Consider the following 19,221-nt stretch of genomic DNA (forward strand, 5'->3'; position numbering starts at 1 on the left):
TGCAGCCTTGTCTAGATGCCTGTGTTTCAAAAACAGTATATGGATGGATAAAATGACATGAACCAAAGTGACAATGAACCCATGTTTTGTGGATTATAGTTGTATTTTATTATCATTTTGTTCATGATTTTAATACACTATTTGAAATTAATTGGACCAATTGAGCTCAAATTAAAAATTAACAATATTAGAAATGCAGAAAAAGTACTAAAAAAATTATTTTAAAAAATGTATCTATGGACCACAATCATTCTAAGAGTGACTCATATTACCAACTTTAAATTTATACCATCTATCTTATTTTTGGAATAAAATTCGGACAGCAATTTCATGGTATTTAACATTTTCGCTAATTGTTGGTATGTAATTTCATCATATTTGTTTTCACAAAAATTGACCATCATTTTTAACCTCATACTTATCACTTATTTCTCCAGATATATATGATAAAATAAATGTTTTGAATCAAGGTAGTGAAGCCAAGTTGGCCTAAAATCATAAAAACTGGATCCTCCAAAAAGACCCCATTGATATAAATTAACTAAAACATAAAATTAAATGGGTTGAATCTTGTAATTTGAACAAGTTGAGAGATACCTTAGGCGACGAGTATGAGGCTCCAAATGAAGATCAACACCATTTCATAGAGCTGATCAGCCTCCTCTGGCCACTTGTGAAACATCTTGGAGGTTGCAGCCACAAGCACTCTAAACACAGTGGTCAGCGAGCTCCCCTGTGGCTTAACACAATTATACGAACCCGAACCACTCAAGAATATCAGTGTCGCCACCACAGAGCATATGACCGGTATCCCAAACCGAAGTGACCAAATCTTTATAAATGAAATCGCAATGATTCTGCCTATTGGGATGAGGATTGTTGCGTAGGTTCCCAAGAAGAGGGAGAGGCAGGAACGCATGGTTAAGTTGTCCCGGACAACTTCTGTTAATTGCTCAACCATGAAAGTGGATAGTGAAATTAAGTGGCCTGAGACTCCGATAGCTACTAGGGCTAGTGCTGTGTAGAAGAGTATCTTCTCTCCCTCGCCGATGCATTCGGGCTTGTATAGACTGCAGGTGGCTGTGGCCTTGGCAAGGACTGGAGGTGTTGACATTGTTAGTAATCCCAAACCCTGCAAGCAAAGAAGTTTTGTGTTTGAGAGGACAAAGTCTGATTATAGGATGTGGTTTGCATAGATGACAATCAATATTCAATAACTGATAGTGTTAGCTTCATATAATGAGATATAATGAGATTAGTGGTGATCCACGAGTGATTATTTTGTGGTCTTAAAATATTGTTCCACATGATTTATCACTTGATACTTGTTAAATTGTCTTTTAAAATCTTAATAAAATGTACTGAGTCCTACAACTTTAACCAATAAATATATGAAGTTAGTGCACTATATGAATTTGTCCCAACACCACCGCATAATATTTCGTGATTTACGGCTTCGAGAAACTATATTATATAACAAATATTTTTATATTTATACATACTTCTATGTATATTTTATATTGTTAAACTTTATTTTTGTAAGCATAAATTATGTATTAATTTAAGTAATTAGTTATACTAATCTTGAATAAAGAGGCACCAAAATAATTAAATTAATTATAATTTTTTAATTTTAAAATATGAAAAAAAATATACTTTAAGTATAATATAGAGGCCGTCTATAGGGTTAAAAATTTTATATTTTATTTTTGAACTGATTTCATAATAAAGCATAAGTTGGTCCCAGGCTAGGCCCGGCTTGAAAAATGATTTTAAGTATTATCATGTAACATGAGTTTAGTCCAAACACATTCAATTTCAGTTATGTCCACCCTTAGGCCTCGTTTGGAAACAAGCTAATTTAGTAATTTTTTGGTTATTTGGCTAAAATATGAACTAAAAAAAACTAGTATGTTTGAGATAATTTTTTGACTTTTTACGAAAAGATGTGCAAAAAGTAGAGAGAAAATAGAATCTTTAACTTTTGGTATGAGTTATTGACTTTTTGACTAATTTAGTAACTTTTTGACTTTTTAACTACAAGGGAGAGTTCCCAAACGAGGCCTTAATGTGGGTCCTCCTTCAAACCTAGCACGTTTGTAGAACTGTCTATAGGCCTGGGCTCTTCATGTCCAACTCTCCATGGTCATGTCCAAAGAGGATTTCGGCCCGATTACCTTTTTCTAGCTACCCAAAAAAAAAAAAAAAAAAAAAAAAAAAAAAACAATACAGTTGGGAGTTAAAATTAGATACTCACAACACCATAGGCAAAACTGGAGATGACCAGCACCCAGTAGTTACCCATGAAAACATCAACAATGAATTTCATGGGTATGAGTATAATGCCCATCAAACCCTAAAACACATTTACACTAGCAGCATCATGAGTGAATTTGAGCTTCCACGCATTTGTCAAGTATAGCATCGTCATCCACATGGCGTACATATCATCCCCTATCAGCACTAGCATAGCATTCATGAACATAACAACACACACCACTTAAATTAGCACTTTAATATTGATTTTAAAACAAAATATCTATTAAGATCATTTTAATTTACATAACTGTCATTATCAAATCATTTTTTAGAGGTTTTTTTTGTATGAATAAAATTTTCCATTTGGAAAATGTATTATAATTACCCAAGATTCTCACATGGGACACCATTTTCGCAGTTGATTATGTTCCTCTTCCTCACTTTCTGTGAAAGATGAAAAATTGAAATTCAGACTAACACAAAGATATCCCTGTCAATTGCAAACTATAAATTAGCTTTAATGCTGCAGAATTAAATTGTTAGGAGTCTTTATGAAGGACACCTCAAGTACAATCACACAGATTGAAAAAAAACAAAAAAAGCTCACTATTTATCAAAATTTTCTTTCTAAATCTTGACAACCTCAAACTCTAGAATAAACTCGATAACCAATGATAAAAGATATTGACGTAGAAATTGAGAGAACGGTTGAGTAGTTTTGAATTGCAGCCTTAAGACTGTAACATATATATGTACACATAATGGAGATGGAATTTCAAAGGGAGAAAGAGCCAGCCGCGTTGCCAACTGTTTTGTAGCTTCATTCGTTGACATTATAATTCACTTGCTAACTTAGTTACTTCAAGTTCTAGGACACAAGTTGACAAGTCACCTTTTGTTATTTTATTTTTTACTGACACATGTAAAATATTTTCCAGAACCTTCGTAGAGCATTTTGAATGAAATTGTATGTTTTATAATGGATCCTATCATCTAATTTGTATGGTTAAAGATTGTTTTATGTAGTTGATATTGTAATCGATTCTCTGTTAGTTTTTATTTTTTATTTTTAGAATGACTTCATAATATTGGTACATACATGGATATAGAATCAAATAACGAAAGACTATTGACTTTTTAAATGATTAGATTTGATTTTACGGTAGCGCTACATCTATTGAATTTTTCTCTATCCAAATTGCTCAAATAAATATAAGATTTTTATTTCAACCGGATAAAAAATATCATACATGTAAGATATTCATTCAGACAATTCGAACTATTCGAGTGGAGAGAAATTCGAATGATCAAACGTTATCGTTGATTTTAATCATTCAATAACAATAATTAGATAGTCCTGGTAACATTTGTATACGTGTTATTTTTTGTCAATAAAAAATCACAACATATACTTGGTGGATCATTCTAGGTGTCTTAACTATCTAACAAAGTTGAGGCACATATTCTATTCATATGAATTCTTGCTACACCATTAGTTTAGATTACCGTGTATGCAATATGACGTAATATTCTAAAAGAACTCAACAATTACCGAATATGTAAGTAGAAAAGTATGTAGAGCTTATAAATGGAAAAAAAATTAATTAGTGACTTGCTTTTAAATCTGTCACTAAAAAAAAAAAAAATTGGTGATGTTTTCATGTGCCGATTTTCTAAATCTGTCATTGAAAAATAATAATTAGTAACATTTTTTTATGGCGAATTTTTAAACTATTGTTAAAAACAGTGATATTTTTTTTTATTATAAAAACTCTGCTAAAAAAATAAAAATAAAAATTTTATGATAACAATTAAAAGGACTTTTTAGTGTACTAAAAAGTTAAGATGACTTATTGGTGAACCTATCTTCCTAATAGGATTTTTCATTCATTTTCGCTTTAATTTTTTAGGTGGTATACCCTCCCATTACTAATGTGTCATGATGTTTTTCGAATGAATTTTATTTCATTTTATTTTGTTTTGTTTTAAAGTTGTTCTTTTTCTTTTTTCCGTTAGTGAAAAGCATCTTCTTCTCTCTAAAGGGTGTTAACTCAAGGGAGAGTCTCAAGCCCATGCCCAATACTTTGGAAAATTGGCAGGCCAACCAATTCTCGGCCTACATGCAAGTTTTGTTTAGAAAATTAAAAAGCCCGCAGGTTCGTTAGACTGGGCCGGCCATATCATCTTTGTACTCAGTCCGCCCACAACGTCCTTGGGTCAATTTTGGGCTTAGGATGGGCGGGACGTTTTGTGATTTCCGATTAGCTACTCGTCTGGATATGATCTCTTTATGTGTTTCCTCTTATCTTGCTTTCAAGAACCTTACTAATTACTTTCCGATGGACACACAAAAATAAATAAAAATAAAAAATAAAAAATAAATAAATAAATAAATGTAAAACGGTATGATTCAATGTGAATATTTCATTTTAAACAAAAGCCTCGTTAACATGACTTTTATTTACAAATGTATTACCGATATATCATTCTTATAATAAATTATGCATAAAATTCTTACTAATCTGGCATTTTCCTTTTTAAATTACGGCAGCCAATTTGTAATCACATTCATGTGTTGAATTCAAGTGCAATTCTAAAAAAATGTCTACTCAACTGCTTGGAAAGACTAACAATTGTGCCCATTTGGTGAATGAAGAGTTACATATTTCTTCTTTTCTTTCACACTGAATAATTTAACAATAAATAAATAAAAGAGAGATGGACATGGAGGTGGAGTATCAAAACTATGAACTTTTCTAAATGCTTTCACTGACTACCCTGATATTATATTAAATTGTTGACCACTACTTATCTAAAAGTTTAAGTTGTCAGAGACAGGAACAACTATACTATTTATAACATATTTTCAACATGGAGTCATGAATTAAGTGACTCTTCTAACATTGTTTTGTGTATCAATCCAAAACTATAAACTCTAAAATTTTAAATCCAAAATAACCCTAAGCCTAAACATTGTTTCCGATGACAATTTTCAATTGCCCTTGTTCAACATTCTTCTTGACACATAAAAGTAGTACCAAAGGTTTGCATAACTCAATATTGCCAACATCTGGTAATACTTGTCAAGACGACTATTGTTCAAGGTGTCTCTGAACCATCTTCTTGATGCATAAATAGTGATGGCACTCACAAAATTACCCATTCCAATCACGAAATCTGTGAATACCTTCCCATAACCCGCCATTCGTTTCGAAACATGAAAACAGAAAAACATTTCAATTCCATCTTCAGCAAGTCCTTCCATTAGTCCTAAGCAACAAAACTGTGGAACTAACCACATAATGTTCATCAATCCATTGTTTGCATCCAAAGAACTCAACCTCCTGGTTTCGACTTGCCAAGCAATGGTGCAACAACATAGGGATGAGAGCATTCCTAGTCCAATTCTCACTAGGGTTGCTTTCCTTTTGGGTGTGTTTGATTAGGGGATTAGGGGGGGACTATATTCACTATTCGGATTGCTTATCCGAAGGAGTGAGTAGTCCATCGTTTGTTTTTTTTTTAGTCCGGTCAGACTCCTTATCTCCCATATGGGGGATTATACTATCCCGGCGGAAAGGGAGGGGGGGTTGTGGGACAGTTTTGGGGGGACAATTTACTGTTAGGATTAGATAGTAAAATGACCATTTTGACCCTCTATTATTTAATTATGTATTATATTTAGTAAAATTCAATAAAATTTAAATGTCCCAATTTAAAAATAAAATAATTTTATTTAACTTTTTATTGATGTTTTATTTATTTAATTTTTTAAAATAATTTTTTATTGATATTTTATTGATATTTTATTTTAAAATTTTGTTTATATTTTATTTAATTTCATTATTTAAATGTTAATAGATGTTTTATTTAATTTTATTGTTTAATTATTATTATTTTTAAAACAAATTTATTTAAAATTTTAATTAAAAAAATAACATATATTTTTATTGATATTTTATTTATTTAATTGTGTAAAAAATAAAATAAAATAAATTTTTATTTAATCTAGCTAAAAATAATTAAAATATTAAAGATATGTTTAATATTACTATTACTTAGTAAATAATTGAAAAATGGTAAAATAGTTTTTTGTTCATTTATTCTATCCAGTCCGTCCAACCAAACGTTGGATTCACTAAAAATAATCATTTCCAGACATCTAATCCCATAAAAAAACAAACACATAATACATATCCAATCCAACCAAATAGTCCGGGGGATTCACAGTCCCAAGACTCAAGTCCGATGGATTTTAATCCCTCTTTATCTAGTCCATCCAATCAAACACAACCTTTGTGTGTTTCACCTATCCTGTTTTCTTGTATTGACTCATAAAACCAGGAAATCACAAGGCTGAGAAACGATTTGATCAAAGACAGGGCTAGGATGGTCTTTGTACGAGCACGAAATAATTCTTTTCGTATAATCCTGTTGACGAAGTCTGCGTTCCTCCACACGTTGTTGTTTTACTCCCTGAAAACACAAACGTGAGCTAGCCGGCAGGTGTGTGCCGGATACCTCTCCGATGCCTAAGTCAGCAAAATAGGCAAATAGACAAAAGTTCTGTGTATTTGAGAATCAAAGTTGTGTTTCCTCTCCATAAGTGATGTTGTGAGCTTTTATAGGTTCCACGTGGCATAATCCTAGTAGGACTCTTATTCCTCCATGTAGAGTCTTCCTAGGAATCACACTCCTGAAAGATAATGCTTATCCTTCAACACCCCCCTCACTGCTTAAACCAAGTGAGATAGTTTTACCTCGGTAGTATGACAACACGACCGAGCTAACATAGCCATGCTAAAGTGGCAGAAATGACCAAGCTCCAACTAGCTCAGTTCTTCTCTTCATTATTTGTACCTCAGTTTCGCCTGTTGAGACCGAGCTAACCATAGCAAGCTTGGACCGAGTTAATAAAGAGCAAGGTCTGGAGGAAGGCTCAAATAATCTCAGCTTTGAATGGTATCACCGAGCTAATTACACCGTACCGACCATGGTAACCATAACCACAAATGGACCGAGCTAACCGCACGGTCCTTTTACTGGGCCCTTTTGACCACGGCCCACAGAACGGCCCATTATTGCGCCTTGGCCTAGCTAGGCCCTAGTGCACATAAAAACTTCCCTCTCAATTGCCCTTTAATTCCATCTGCGCAGCATGATTGAGATTACCTATTTCCAGTCGTGCTAAAACTGCTAGCCTTTCAATCGAGATAAAATGTCGCCGAGCTACCGATTGGTTCGGTCAAAAAACGTCTCTTTAGTCACGCTGTCATCTGAACCATTTGCTATTCCATAGACACGTGGCAGGCCCCTACTGGTCAAGCACAGCTGTCCAGCCGTCTTCGTACCTCGCATATTTTGAACAGTCCCGCCCAAAACTCGCACTTTTCGCAAAAATCCTACTCTTTGAACCAAACGCACCACTATTCATACTTTTCTCTCTACTTTCTGAACTTGCATTTTTCCTCAATACCGCGTCTGAAAAAGCTCGTATTCTCTGCTGGTACTGTTGTCACCTTCAATTCCTTCATTTCGAACTAGTGAGTGGCTCAAATCTCTTGTTTTTCCATTCATTTTTGTGAGTATGCATAATATAGATACATATATACTCATGTATAACACGAAACATTCTCTGAGTAAACATGTTATGAGCAAGAAAAAAGAGCACCAAAAACCAAACGCCCAAACCATAGGTTTATGTTTAAGAGCACACCCTCTGGATTCAAAAAATTATGAGGTTTGAATCTAGAATCGTGGTGTGACCGAGCTAAAACCCTGTTTGGGCAACTCAAGGCTTAGGTATAACCGAACTAAAACTTACAAGCCAAGCCTGTAGTTACAATCAGTTCAAGAACCTTCTGTATCATTTAGCCAGGCTAACGAGCTGTATTAGGTTTGCGCACTACCGCACTATGAAGCCTTTACCAACGACCGTGCTATAAGGGGGCCAAATCAGCTCTCTGGCTTAGTCAAAACCGAACTAAGAATGCTGCACCCTAAGCTTCAACCGGGATACGAACCCCTTATAGCCTAACCGGGCTAAAGTCCATCGCTTCAACCGAGCTAAGGATGGATAGTATCCCACGCAGCCAAGCTAGGACTCCATTTATGTTGCCTTTATTTCTTTTAGCACGGTCCAACGATCTGTGCTTAACACCTTTCTTTTTCACTTTGCAAACTTAGGTTGGCCAGGCACTCCCTTGAATGATCAACCGAGGTACTCAACATCATCTCACCACCGAGCCAATACTCAGTTAAATTATACATAATTTAAGACCAGATGGGTAAATATAGGTTTTTAGTAAACTTTCCAGGGGCTATGGCCGAATTTCGAATGGACTACCATATCCCTGATGATGTTCACCTTAGCTTAGCCGAACTAGCCACTACCCCTTGGGGAAAAGCTGGCTTCGTTCCCTTTACCCTCCTTTCCATTGTAGAAACCAGACTTCGATTCCCTATACAGTCTCTTCTTTGTGAATTCCTCAGACAAACAAATCTTTGCCCTACCCAGCTTTCCACAAATTCTTACCGAATAATAAATGGCATCGCCGAGCAAAATTTCCGGCTTTGCCTCAACCTCGGTTTAGCCGAGCTATTTCACCAGTACTCTCTAGGCCAAAATGAAGATGGATGGGTTTATTATTTAAGAATAAGACGCCACCGAGAGAAAATAATAAAAAATACCCCGGATAAAGATGTAAACGATGACGATTTTTTCTGGGTCTCAAGCAACTTCGAAGACCAAGAAGCCCAAATCCCGGGCGACCGAATTAATTAGAATAAAAGAGTAGCCGGTATACATACCTCAGCTCACTTTTTGTATTCCCTACTCTGTTTGTAATCTTTGAATCGCACTAACCCTTGTGTTTTTTCCTTATGCAGATTTGGACTTTTTAAAGTCATAGTACAGTTACCCCAACCTAGACGCCCTTCGCGCCGCACTTCGACATCCTGACCGAGGCTGGGCCGAGCTGCTTAATTTTGAGCCAACAGATAGATACAACAGCAGGCGAAAGACTAGGGTGACAGACTTCTTGCTGGGCAAATCAACCTTATTCCACTAACTACAAAACAAGAGATGGCAAAAAGAGAGCAGTAAGAGCTCTTATCACTGAAACAAACCAGCCCGAGGTACCACAAGCTGGTCAGACAAACGAGGCCATAGTAGCGCTTCCAACCGCCCAGCCTTCCTCATCTCGGCCTAGGAAGCGTGCTCGGACTTCCACAACCGAGCCATGCCTTGTTGACGAGGATGAGATTGTTCTCCCCAAATCACACCACCGAGCCCACAACCTCAGTGATCAGACCGGGCTAGCCTATCAGAATGGGTGCCCAAGGTCACCTACAAGAACCGAGCTATCACTGACTCTGACTCAGTGGTCGCTGAAAAAGACCATTCATTGGCTTTTAACCTTGCCAAGAGTGTATGCCTTCCAGCTGATATGGAGCATCATAACCATCTCACCGAGCTGAAGGTTATTCGTTCGGCAACAAAATCAATGGTGTTGGTAAGTTCTCTCTTCTCTCGCCCTAATTTCTACATCTGTTTGCTTGGTTCGGCTCAAAATTGTTCCTCTTTTTGCAGGCCCTTCAGAAAAACCACGTCACTCACAAACGCGTGTTGGAGCTTTGAAAAACCATAAGGCAGGCTGTGGCAGAGGCCGATGCTAAATCGGCCGAGCTAGAAGAGGCCAAGAAGAAAATGGTCGAACTACATACCGAGGTGGCCCGCTTGACTGGTCTTGTTAGTTTGGCTGAAGCAGATAAGTAAAAGGCTGCAACCGTGCTTAAAGACAAATATCTACGTGAGCTGGCCAAGCTCGAGGGAAAGAAGAATGTTGAGATCACCTGGTTGGAGAAGAGTGTGGAGGACGCTAAAGATCGGGGTTACAAGGAGGGGAAGGCCACCTACATCCAACAATGTGAAGCAGCGAAAGATACTTTCTTCAAATGTGGGTGGAAAGCCGCTGTGTTGCAGCTCGGTTATAGCCCAGAGACCGAGGTCTTCCTAAACCTTCCTCCACATTTTATACCGAGCTACATAGTGGAGTACGCAAATGCCATTCAACATAAATTTCTGCAAGTTGAGGACGAAGAAGAGTCGCCAAAACCCCACAATACCCCGGTCGTTGCCAATGATCCCGTGATTCAGGCAGCTCGAGTGGAGCCACCGGTGGAAGACTTGGTTGAAAATGTGACCGAGCTACCTGTTGAAGCCGAGCTCCGAGTTGACCTGGACGCGGATCTTGACGACCTCTTTGCTTGATGTTGTATTTTCTCTTTTTGCTTTTAGAAAGAAACTGTAACCGGGGTGAAGTCCCACTCCTTTGTAACTCTTTTGCATTTTGAATGAAATCTTCTTTTGTTTCAACCGTTGCTTCAGTTTAATCCATGCTTGCATTTATTTTCCAACTATAATCTGAATGACGTATAACATTTTCTGGCCGAGATATCTATCTCGGTCTTAACCTTGAGACCTATCTGGTCATACCTGCCAACCTCTTCATCCTAGGTTTTTACCTCGGCTAAAGATTACTAAAAGTTATGATTCCAGCCAACCACTCTTCAACCTAGATCCTTACCTCGGTTGAAGAGTACTAAAAGTTGGTTATTCCAGCTAACCACTCTTCAGTCTAGATCCTTATCTCGGCAGAAGAGTGCTAAAAGTTGGTTATGCTAGCCAACCATTCTTCAGCCTAGATCCTTACCTCGGCTGAAGAGTATTAAAAGTTGGTTATTCCTGCCGACCTAGAGCAAAGTGTTTGGTTATTCCTGCCAAACGTCCTGCAGCCTAGATCCTTATCCTCGGCTTAGGAGAAGTGTTGGTTTTTCCAGCCAACCACTTCAGCCTAGATCCTGATCTTGGCTGAAGAGAGCTCAAAATTGGTTATTTCTGCCAACCTAGAGCGAAGTGTTTAGTTTTTCCTGCCAAACGTCCTGCAGCCTAGATCCTTATCCTCGGATTAGGAGAAGTGTTGGTTTTTCCAGCCAACCTTTTCAGCCTAGATCCTGATCTTGGCTGAAGAGAGCTCAAAGTTGGTTATTCCTGCCAACCTAGAGCGAAGTGTTTGGTTATTCCTGCCAAACGTCCTGCTGCCAACCTAGAGTGAAGTGTTTGGTTATTCCTGCCAAACGTCCTGCAGCCTAGATCCTTATCATCGGCTTAGGAGAAGTATTGGTTTTTCTAGCCAACCTCTTTAGCCTAGATCCTTTTCTCGGCTGATCAAAGTTGGTTATTCCGGCCAACTCTGATTTTATTGCCCCTAGTACACTAAAACTATTTTTATAGAAGAAAACAATTTATGTTGAAAAAGGAACTACTTGTTTTATTGAAAAAAGAAAAACTACAAGTATGTTTAAAGAAAAGCTAAAAATAAAATAGTTTGAGATTGGCAGTGTTCCACGGTCTGGAAATGGCCTTGTTATCTTCATCTTCCAAATGGTGTGCCCCTTTTCCTGCTAATCCAACCACTTTTTAACGTCCTTCCCAATTAGGCCCTAACTTGCCATCTCCGGGTGTCAAGGTGTTTCCCATTACTTTGCGCAGCACCCAATCTCCAATCTGGAATTGCCTTGGATGTACTGTCTTGTTATATTTTCTGGATAATTCTTGCTGGTATGAGACAATGTGAACCAGTGCTTTTTCTCTTCTTTCTTTTGCCAGGTCAAGCTCCAATGCTATGGCTTCTTTATTTAAGTCTGGATCAAAATTTTCACTTCTAATTGTGGGGAGGCTGACTTCCAGTGGGATTACTGCATCCATGCCGTAGGCTAAGGAAAAAGGTGTATCTCCAGTAGACCGCCAAGGTGTGGTACGATAAGCCTAGGGAACCACTACAACAAAAAAGGTCTATGGTGACAAAAATGCGTGACGAAAAAATAGTTCGTCTCCAAATATACATGTTTTAGTGATGAAAATAAGATTCGCCTCCAATTGTACTATTTTTAGAGACAAAAACCAAATTTTGTCACCAAATGCTTAAAATCAAATAAAACAATAGGTGACGAAAATTTTATTCGTCTCTAAATTTTATTTTTCGTCACAAAACAATTTCCCGCCCTTGGAAAATTTGGTGGAAGATTTGGCGCCATTTTGGAGATGAAATTTGTCGTCACCATTGTAAAAAAATTTAGAGAGGAAATAATTTCGTCTCCAAATGTATTATTTTTAGAGAGGAAAACCAAATTTCGTCACCAAATGCTTAAAATCAATAAAAAAAAACAAGAAATCTAGGCTATTGTGACAAAATTTGGTGACGAATTTTTTTTTGTCTTAAAATTTAAGCCAAACAGGACGAAATATTAATTTTGTCGTTTGTTTTAATTTTTCTCAAAAGTATAGGAGACGAAAACAAAATTTCGTGTACAAAAATGAGGCGCCAATTTCATTTGCATTGGCGCGAATTATTTTAGTTCATTGGAGACGAACATTTTTGTCACAAAATATAATTTTTTTTTGTGACGAACGTAATTCGTCGCCAATAAATTCCATACCTATTAAACGATGTTGTTGCATATTTTCATTTATTAGGCGACAAATATATTTTTGTCTGGGAAGGATAAGTTATGGAAGACGAAAATATTTCGTCACCAATAAACACTCTATCATGCAGACAATATCATTTCATCTTTCTATTAAATAGGTGACAAATATATTTTTGTTTCAGAAGAATAAGTTGTGGGAGACGAAATTATTTTATCACTAATAAATTCTAATTGATTGCGTGACGAATATATTTTTTATCTCATAAAGTTAAGTTGTGGAAGACAAAAATATTTCATCACCAATAATAAATTCTTTGTTCTGGTATTGAAGGATACAAAAATATTTTATCACTAATCATTTCTCTTTATTAAAATGCTATGGTTTTGTGTTTCGAAGCATTGAAACGATAACCCCAAGAGATACACTCTGACGCTTATCACTCATTTTCATGTATACGGACCTTGAAGTCGTGACCCAAGAAGACACTTTCTACAAACCCTCATTTCTCTCTCGCACTTGAGTCTACTCCTCTCTCACAAGTATTGAAGTCGTGACTCAAGAAGACACTCTATAAACCATTTCTTCTATTTCGCGCAAAAGCCCCTCTCTTCTGTCTCACACTTAAGCCCTTCGTGCATGCCAGCATTGAAGCTATTATCCAATAAGGCACCCTATGTACGCAAGCACTTTTTCTCATTGTCTGAACCAACTCTACCCTTTCCGTCTAGAACACCCATTTTAGAAAAATCAAAGGACAAAACCTCTCTCCACAAAAAAAAAAAGAAAAAAAAAGATAATTAATGTAGCTATTTTTTTGTGAGAAAAAAATACAGAGAAACAAATAATAAAAAATTTGTAATTTTCAAAATTAATAGAAAACATTATCTTGTTTAGTATGGAGTTTTCAATAATTAATTTTTAAAATTTGGTGATAAAATTTATTTTCGTTTTAGAATGTAACCCAAACATGACCAAATATTACTTTTGTCGTTTCTTTTAATTCTTCTCAAAACTGTACGAGACGAAAAAATAAATTCATCAGAAAAAAAAGAGGCTCCAATTTTTTTTCTTGTTGGCGCCAATTATTTTAGCTCACTGGAGACGAACATTTTTGTCACAAATTTTAAAGTTTTTTGTGACAAAAGGAATTCGTCACCAATAAATTCGAAACTTATTAGACGATGTCGTTTCATTTTCTTATTTATTTGGTGACAAATATATTTTTTGGCTGGGAAGGATAAGTTATGGGAGACAAAAATATTTCGTCACCAATAAACTCTTCATGCTCATTTTATCTTTCTGTTAATTAGGCGACAAATATATTTTTGTCTCGGAAGGATATGTTTTGGGAGACGAAAATATTTCATCGTTAATAAATTCTCCATGTGTCATGTTGCATTTTGAGTGATTGTGCGACAAATATATTTTCGTCTCATAAGATTAAGTTGAAGGAGACGAAAATATTTCATCACCAATAAATTCTCCATCCCCACACAACGTTGTTTTTGTATTTTTGTTGATTAGGCAACGAACATATGAGTTTGAGACGAAAATATTTTATCACTAATTATTTCTCTTTATTAAAATGTTGTCAGAAACTAAGAGATCACTCTCACCTTAATCACTTACTTTCACACACACACAAATACTAAAGTCGTGACCCGAAAAGACACCCTCTACAAACCCTCATTTCTATCTCGCACTTGAGTCTCCTCTCTCATAAGTATTGAAGCTGTGACTCAAGAAAACAATCTCTATAAAGCATCTCTTCTATTTCGCACTGAAGCTCCTCTATTCTCGCCGTTTGTGCATGCAAACATTATTATCCAAGAAGACATTTTGTGCAAAGCTATTATTCTTTCTCATAGTAAACCCTTCACCACAATATGAAAAAAAAAATAATAATAATTGAACAAGGAAACAAAATACAAGAAATCTAGGCTATTGTGACAAAATTTGGTGACGAAATTTTTTTTTTGTCTTAAAATTTAACCCAGAGATGATAAAATATTAATTTTGTCGTTTGTTTTATTTTTTCTCAAACGTATAGGAGACGAAAAAAAAATTCATCTGCAAAATTTAGGCGCCAATTTCATTTGCTTTGGCGCGAATTATTTTAGCTGATTGGGGACGAACATTTTTGTCACAAAATATATATATTTTTTGCGACGAACGTAATTCGACACCAATAAATTTCCTACCTATTAAACGATGTCGTTGCATATTTTCATTTATTAGGCGACAAATATATTTTTGTCTAGGAATGAGAAGTTATGGAAGATGAATATATTTCGTCACCAATAAACACTCCATCATGCAAACGATGCTGTTTCATCTTTCTATTAAATGGGCAACAAATATATTTTTGTCTTGGAAGAATAAGTTGTGGGAGATGAAAATATTTAGTCCCTAATAAATTCTGATTGATTGCACAACGAATATATTTTTCATCTCATAAGGTTATGTTGTGGAAGACAAAAATATTTCATCACCAATAATAAATTCTCTGTTCTTGTATTTAAGAAGACAAACATTTTTTCACTAATTATTTCTCTTTATTAATATGCTATGGTTTTGTGTTTCGGAGCACTAAAACCGTGACCCCAAGAGACACACTCTGACCCTTATCACTCATTTTTATGTGCACGGACACTCAAGTCGTGACCCAAGAAGACACTTCCTACAAACCCTCATTTCTCTCTCGCACTTGAGCCTACTCCTCTCTCACAAGTATTAAAGTCGTGAAGCAAGAAGACACTCTGTAAACCATTTCTTCTATTTTCGCACTAAAGCCCCTCTCATACGTCTCACACTTAAGCCCTTCATGCATACCAGTATTGAAGCTATTATACAAGAAGGCACCCTATGCAAAACCGACTATTCTTGCTCATAGTGAAGGCGCCTCTTGCATAAACACTTTTTCTTATTGTCTGAACCAACTCTACCCTTTCCGTCTAGAACACCCATTTTAGAAAAATCGCAGGTCAAAACCCCTCTCCAAAAAAAAAAAAAAAAAAAAAAGAAGAAGAAGATAATTAATGTAGCTATTTTTTTTTTTGTGAGAAAAAAAAACAGAGGAAAAATTAATAATAATTTTTTAATTTTCAAATTAATAGAAAACATTACCTTGTTTAGTATGGAGTTTTCAATAATTAATTTTTAATTTTTAATCTATATTTTTTTAGTGAACATTTTTTAATATTATAATATTTTGTTCTTTTTTTTTTAACTTTTTAAATCCCTTTAATTTAGATGAGAGTAAATTGCAGCAGTTGTCCCGGTACTTTGGTCCTTGTGTCATATAAATGGTATGTGCCATATCTATATCTATCTATCTATCTATCTATCGATCTATATCTATATATATATATATATATATTAAGGAAAAGGGGTTTCTAACCCCCCCAAGCCTTATGGAAGCTCTAATATCCCAATCTAAATTTCCTATTTCTTTTTAAAAAAAAAAAAAAACCCTTAACATTTATTAACTTCTCCTAACCCCAAGCCTTACCCTCGTAATAATACTTTAATGAATTAAGAACAAGTATAAAAAAAAAAATCATTGAAAAGTCCAACACATGAATTCCTTGAAAAGTCCCAACACATATGATTATTATTCCTCATAATAACACTTTAATGCATTAAGAACAAGCATAAAAAAAATTCCTTGAAAAATCCAACACATATGATTATTATCAAAATATTAAACTTTAATATATAAAAAAAAGAAGACATTTAATTCCTTGAAAAGTCCAGCACATATGATTATTATCAAAATATTAAACTTTAATATAATATAAAAAAGAAAAAAAAACATTTAAAAAAAAAAGACATTTAAAAATCACAATTCACATATATAGATAATTGTAAACACAACCCGTGCGAATATTTACATTGGCGATATAAATATTTACATTGACGGTATTAACATTCACATCAATATATTACATTGGCAATTCACATATATAGATAATCACAATTTATTATTATTATTATTATTATTATTATTATTATTATTATTATTATTATCTATATCTATATATTATATAAAGAAAAGGGGGTTTCTAACCCACAAGTTTTGAGGGAGCTTCAATATCCCAATCCTAATTTTCTAATTTTTTGATTTAAAAAAATAAATAACCTTAGCATTTTTTGATAACTATATTTGGGTAACTATATCATTCATAAGTATAGCCATCCCGGGTTTACCCTTGTTGTATAGTGATCCGGACATGTGTCCGTGGATGTTGGTAGTTGTTTATTATCTTGTTTGCATCCTTTCTTACTTTGTATTTGAGTTATAGGATGTGTTGAGCGGGTTTGTTACAGGTTGGTTGAGTTTAGAAACCAAAACTAGTTGCCCAGATTTTTGGCCTGTCCGCTCGAGCGGAGGTGTTGGCGCTCGAGCGGGGAATACATCCATCCAGTATCTTGTTGTGCAGTGTTGTGAGCTCGAGCGTAGGGTTGGGAGCTCGAGCGGAGGCCTGGTTCTGCAAATGTGCTGAGCGAGTGCATTCTGCGCTCGAGCGGGAGGTTGGCCGCTCAAGCGGAAGTCTGTGAGTGGCCGCTCGAGCGGGGTGTTTTACGCTCGAGCGGAGACCTGGGTTAAAGTCCCGAAATTGTGACTTTTCAAATCACTTTTTCACTTTCTCTTCTCTCTCTTACTTTTCCAAAATCACCATTGTTGAGCCTCTCACTCTAGACTCTACCTTCTCTCTAGGTTTTGATCTAGTAGGAGTGATTTACTCACCTTTGGCCTTTACAAAAAAGTTGTTGATCGTCGAGGGCTTCATTTTAATCTGAAAATCACGGGTTTTGGAGCACGTTGGGTTTTGTCGTCTTCTCCTTTGGAACTCCGAATTTGAGGTAGGGATAACCTACTCCTCTCTATGGGTTTTGTCTTTAAATTTTGGTATTTTGAGATGTTGGGCTTGGTTTGGTAAATTTGTGAAAGTTTGGGGCTTGTGTGTAATTTTACAAAAGTTGGGGTTTTATTCATAATAAACCTAGATGCATGTTTGGCATAGAAAAATAGAATGATTGTTGAATCATTGATGAAAATGGGACCTAAGGGTTGAAATGGTAATTATGGAAAATGGCCTAATTACATTGTTTAATTAATTGGGATAATTAATTGGTGAGAAATGAGGAAATGAAATGTTGATTGAATATCCATTTGTGCATTTATTTTCTGTTTTAGAAATAACTGCTTTGGGCTATCGGTGGAGGATAGTCGAGATTGTTGTAGACAATGCATGATGATTAGGTAAACGGAAACTAATCAATGGAATGTGTCATGGAACTTGACGGTTGATAGAATACATTAATTGTGTGTATTGTGTGATTGTATATAGAACCAATGTGTTTATATACGTTATGTGTAGAGGAGGAGATAGGGGATGTACTCCGCGGTTTAGGGGAAGATAGGGGATGTACCTCTAAACCGGATAGGTATTGGGAGGAGATAGGGGATGAACTCCGTAGACAGAGCTCATATGCTTGTCTAGAGAAGTGAAGATAAAGCTCATATGCTTATCTTTGTGAAGTGTGGATACAGCTTGTATGCTTATCTGTAGATATTGTTGATATACATATCTGTTGTAGAGTGTGGATACAGCTTGTATGCTTATCTGTGGATATTGTTGATATACATATCTGTTGAGAATGTGGATATAGCTTTTATGCTTATCTGAATGTGAGATATAGTTTTTATACATATCTGTGGAAATGATGATAGAGCTAGCATGCTTATCTGTTGAAAAAGGGAAAATGAAAAGTAATTGGGACTTGTAAGTCGTTGACATAAATATGTAATTTATGTGATTGTATCAGTGTTGACCAACTATCAATTGCTAATGTTTTAGTCATTGTCCATGGTTGGTTTAGTGTATTTCTACTGGGCTGTGGCTCACCCTATATGGGAATATCATTTTCAGGTGCAGGAAGCATGCCACCTCCAAGGACATAGCTGGGAGGCTAGTGGCGGGCATAGTTTTGTCGTTTTACTTTTGATGTATTACATGTAATTTCAAGCCAAGGGCTTAATGTGTAAACGAGTTAGAACTCTTTGTTGTAACCAAGTGTTAACTTGGAAAGCTGTAAGCCCGTAGGGCATTTTGTTTTGATGTTAACATGTAATACTTATGTAATGAAACTCAATGAAATAAAGGAATGTGGTTAGTTTATATGTAAATGCTTGTCTTATCTGATGGGTTTAATGTTATTATTTTGAGGGCGTTACAATAAGACTTATTGAAATATAAGAAAATAATGTGACTAAATGGAACACAAGTAGCTGAAAAGAGATTTATAAAAAAGTGCCCTCACTTCACTTCATATTTAATAATAAATTGTATATTTGTCTTAATTTTTTGATTTAAAAAAATAAAAAAAAAACTCAAAACATAGTAATTTCTTCCAAGTTTTTTTGACTTCTTCCATAGATATCATTTTCAACTTCTCTCATACCT

General features: G+C 35.5%; 1 protein-coding gene across 1 annotated transcript; it reads right to left on the minus strand.

The window, feature by feature from the left end:
• Positions 1–598: 598 nt before the first annotated feature.
• LOC145800357 (protein NRT1/ PTR FAMILY 5.5-like) lies at positions 599–5,524 on the minus strand. Its single transcript, XM_082890016.1, has 3 exons — positions 5,324–5,524; positions 2,258–2,356; positions 599–1,132 (listed from the first exon to the last, which is right to left on the minus strand). The coding sequence occupies exons 1-3, from the start codon at positions 5,522–5,524 to the stop codon at positions 599–601; spliced, it is 834 nt and encodes a 277-aa protein (XP_082746142.1).
• Between the last annotated feature and the right edge of the window lie 13,697 nt (positions 5,525–19,221).

This window comes from Camellia sinensis, chromosome 10, assembly GCF_055761805.1.
Source record: "Camellia sinensis isolate YWXY chromosome 10, ASM5576180v1, whole genome shotgun sequence".
Classification (NCBI taxonomy): Eukaryota; Viridiplantae; Streptophyta; class Magnoliopsida; order Ericales; family Theaceae; genus Camellia; species Camellia sinensis.

Coding starts and splice junctions, on each gene's coding strand:
- LOC145800357 (XM_082890016.1), bottom strand. CDS start 5,524: ATGGAAGGACTTGCTGAAGATGGAATTGAAATGTTTTTCTGTTTTCAT. Junction 2,357..5,323: donor ACAAGTATTACCAGATGTTG/GCAATATTGAGT, acceptor AATGTGTTTTAG/GGTTTGATGGGCATTATACT. Junction 1,133..2,257: donor CCAGTTTTGCCTATGGTGTT/GTGAGTATCTAA, acceptor CTTTGCTTGCAG/GGTTTGGGATTACTAACAAT.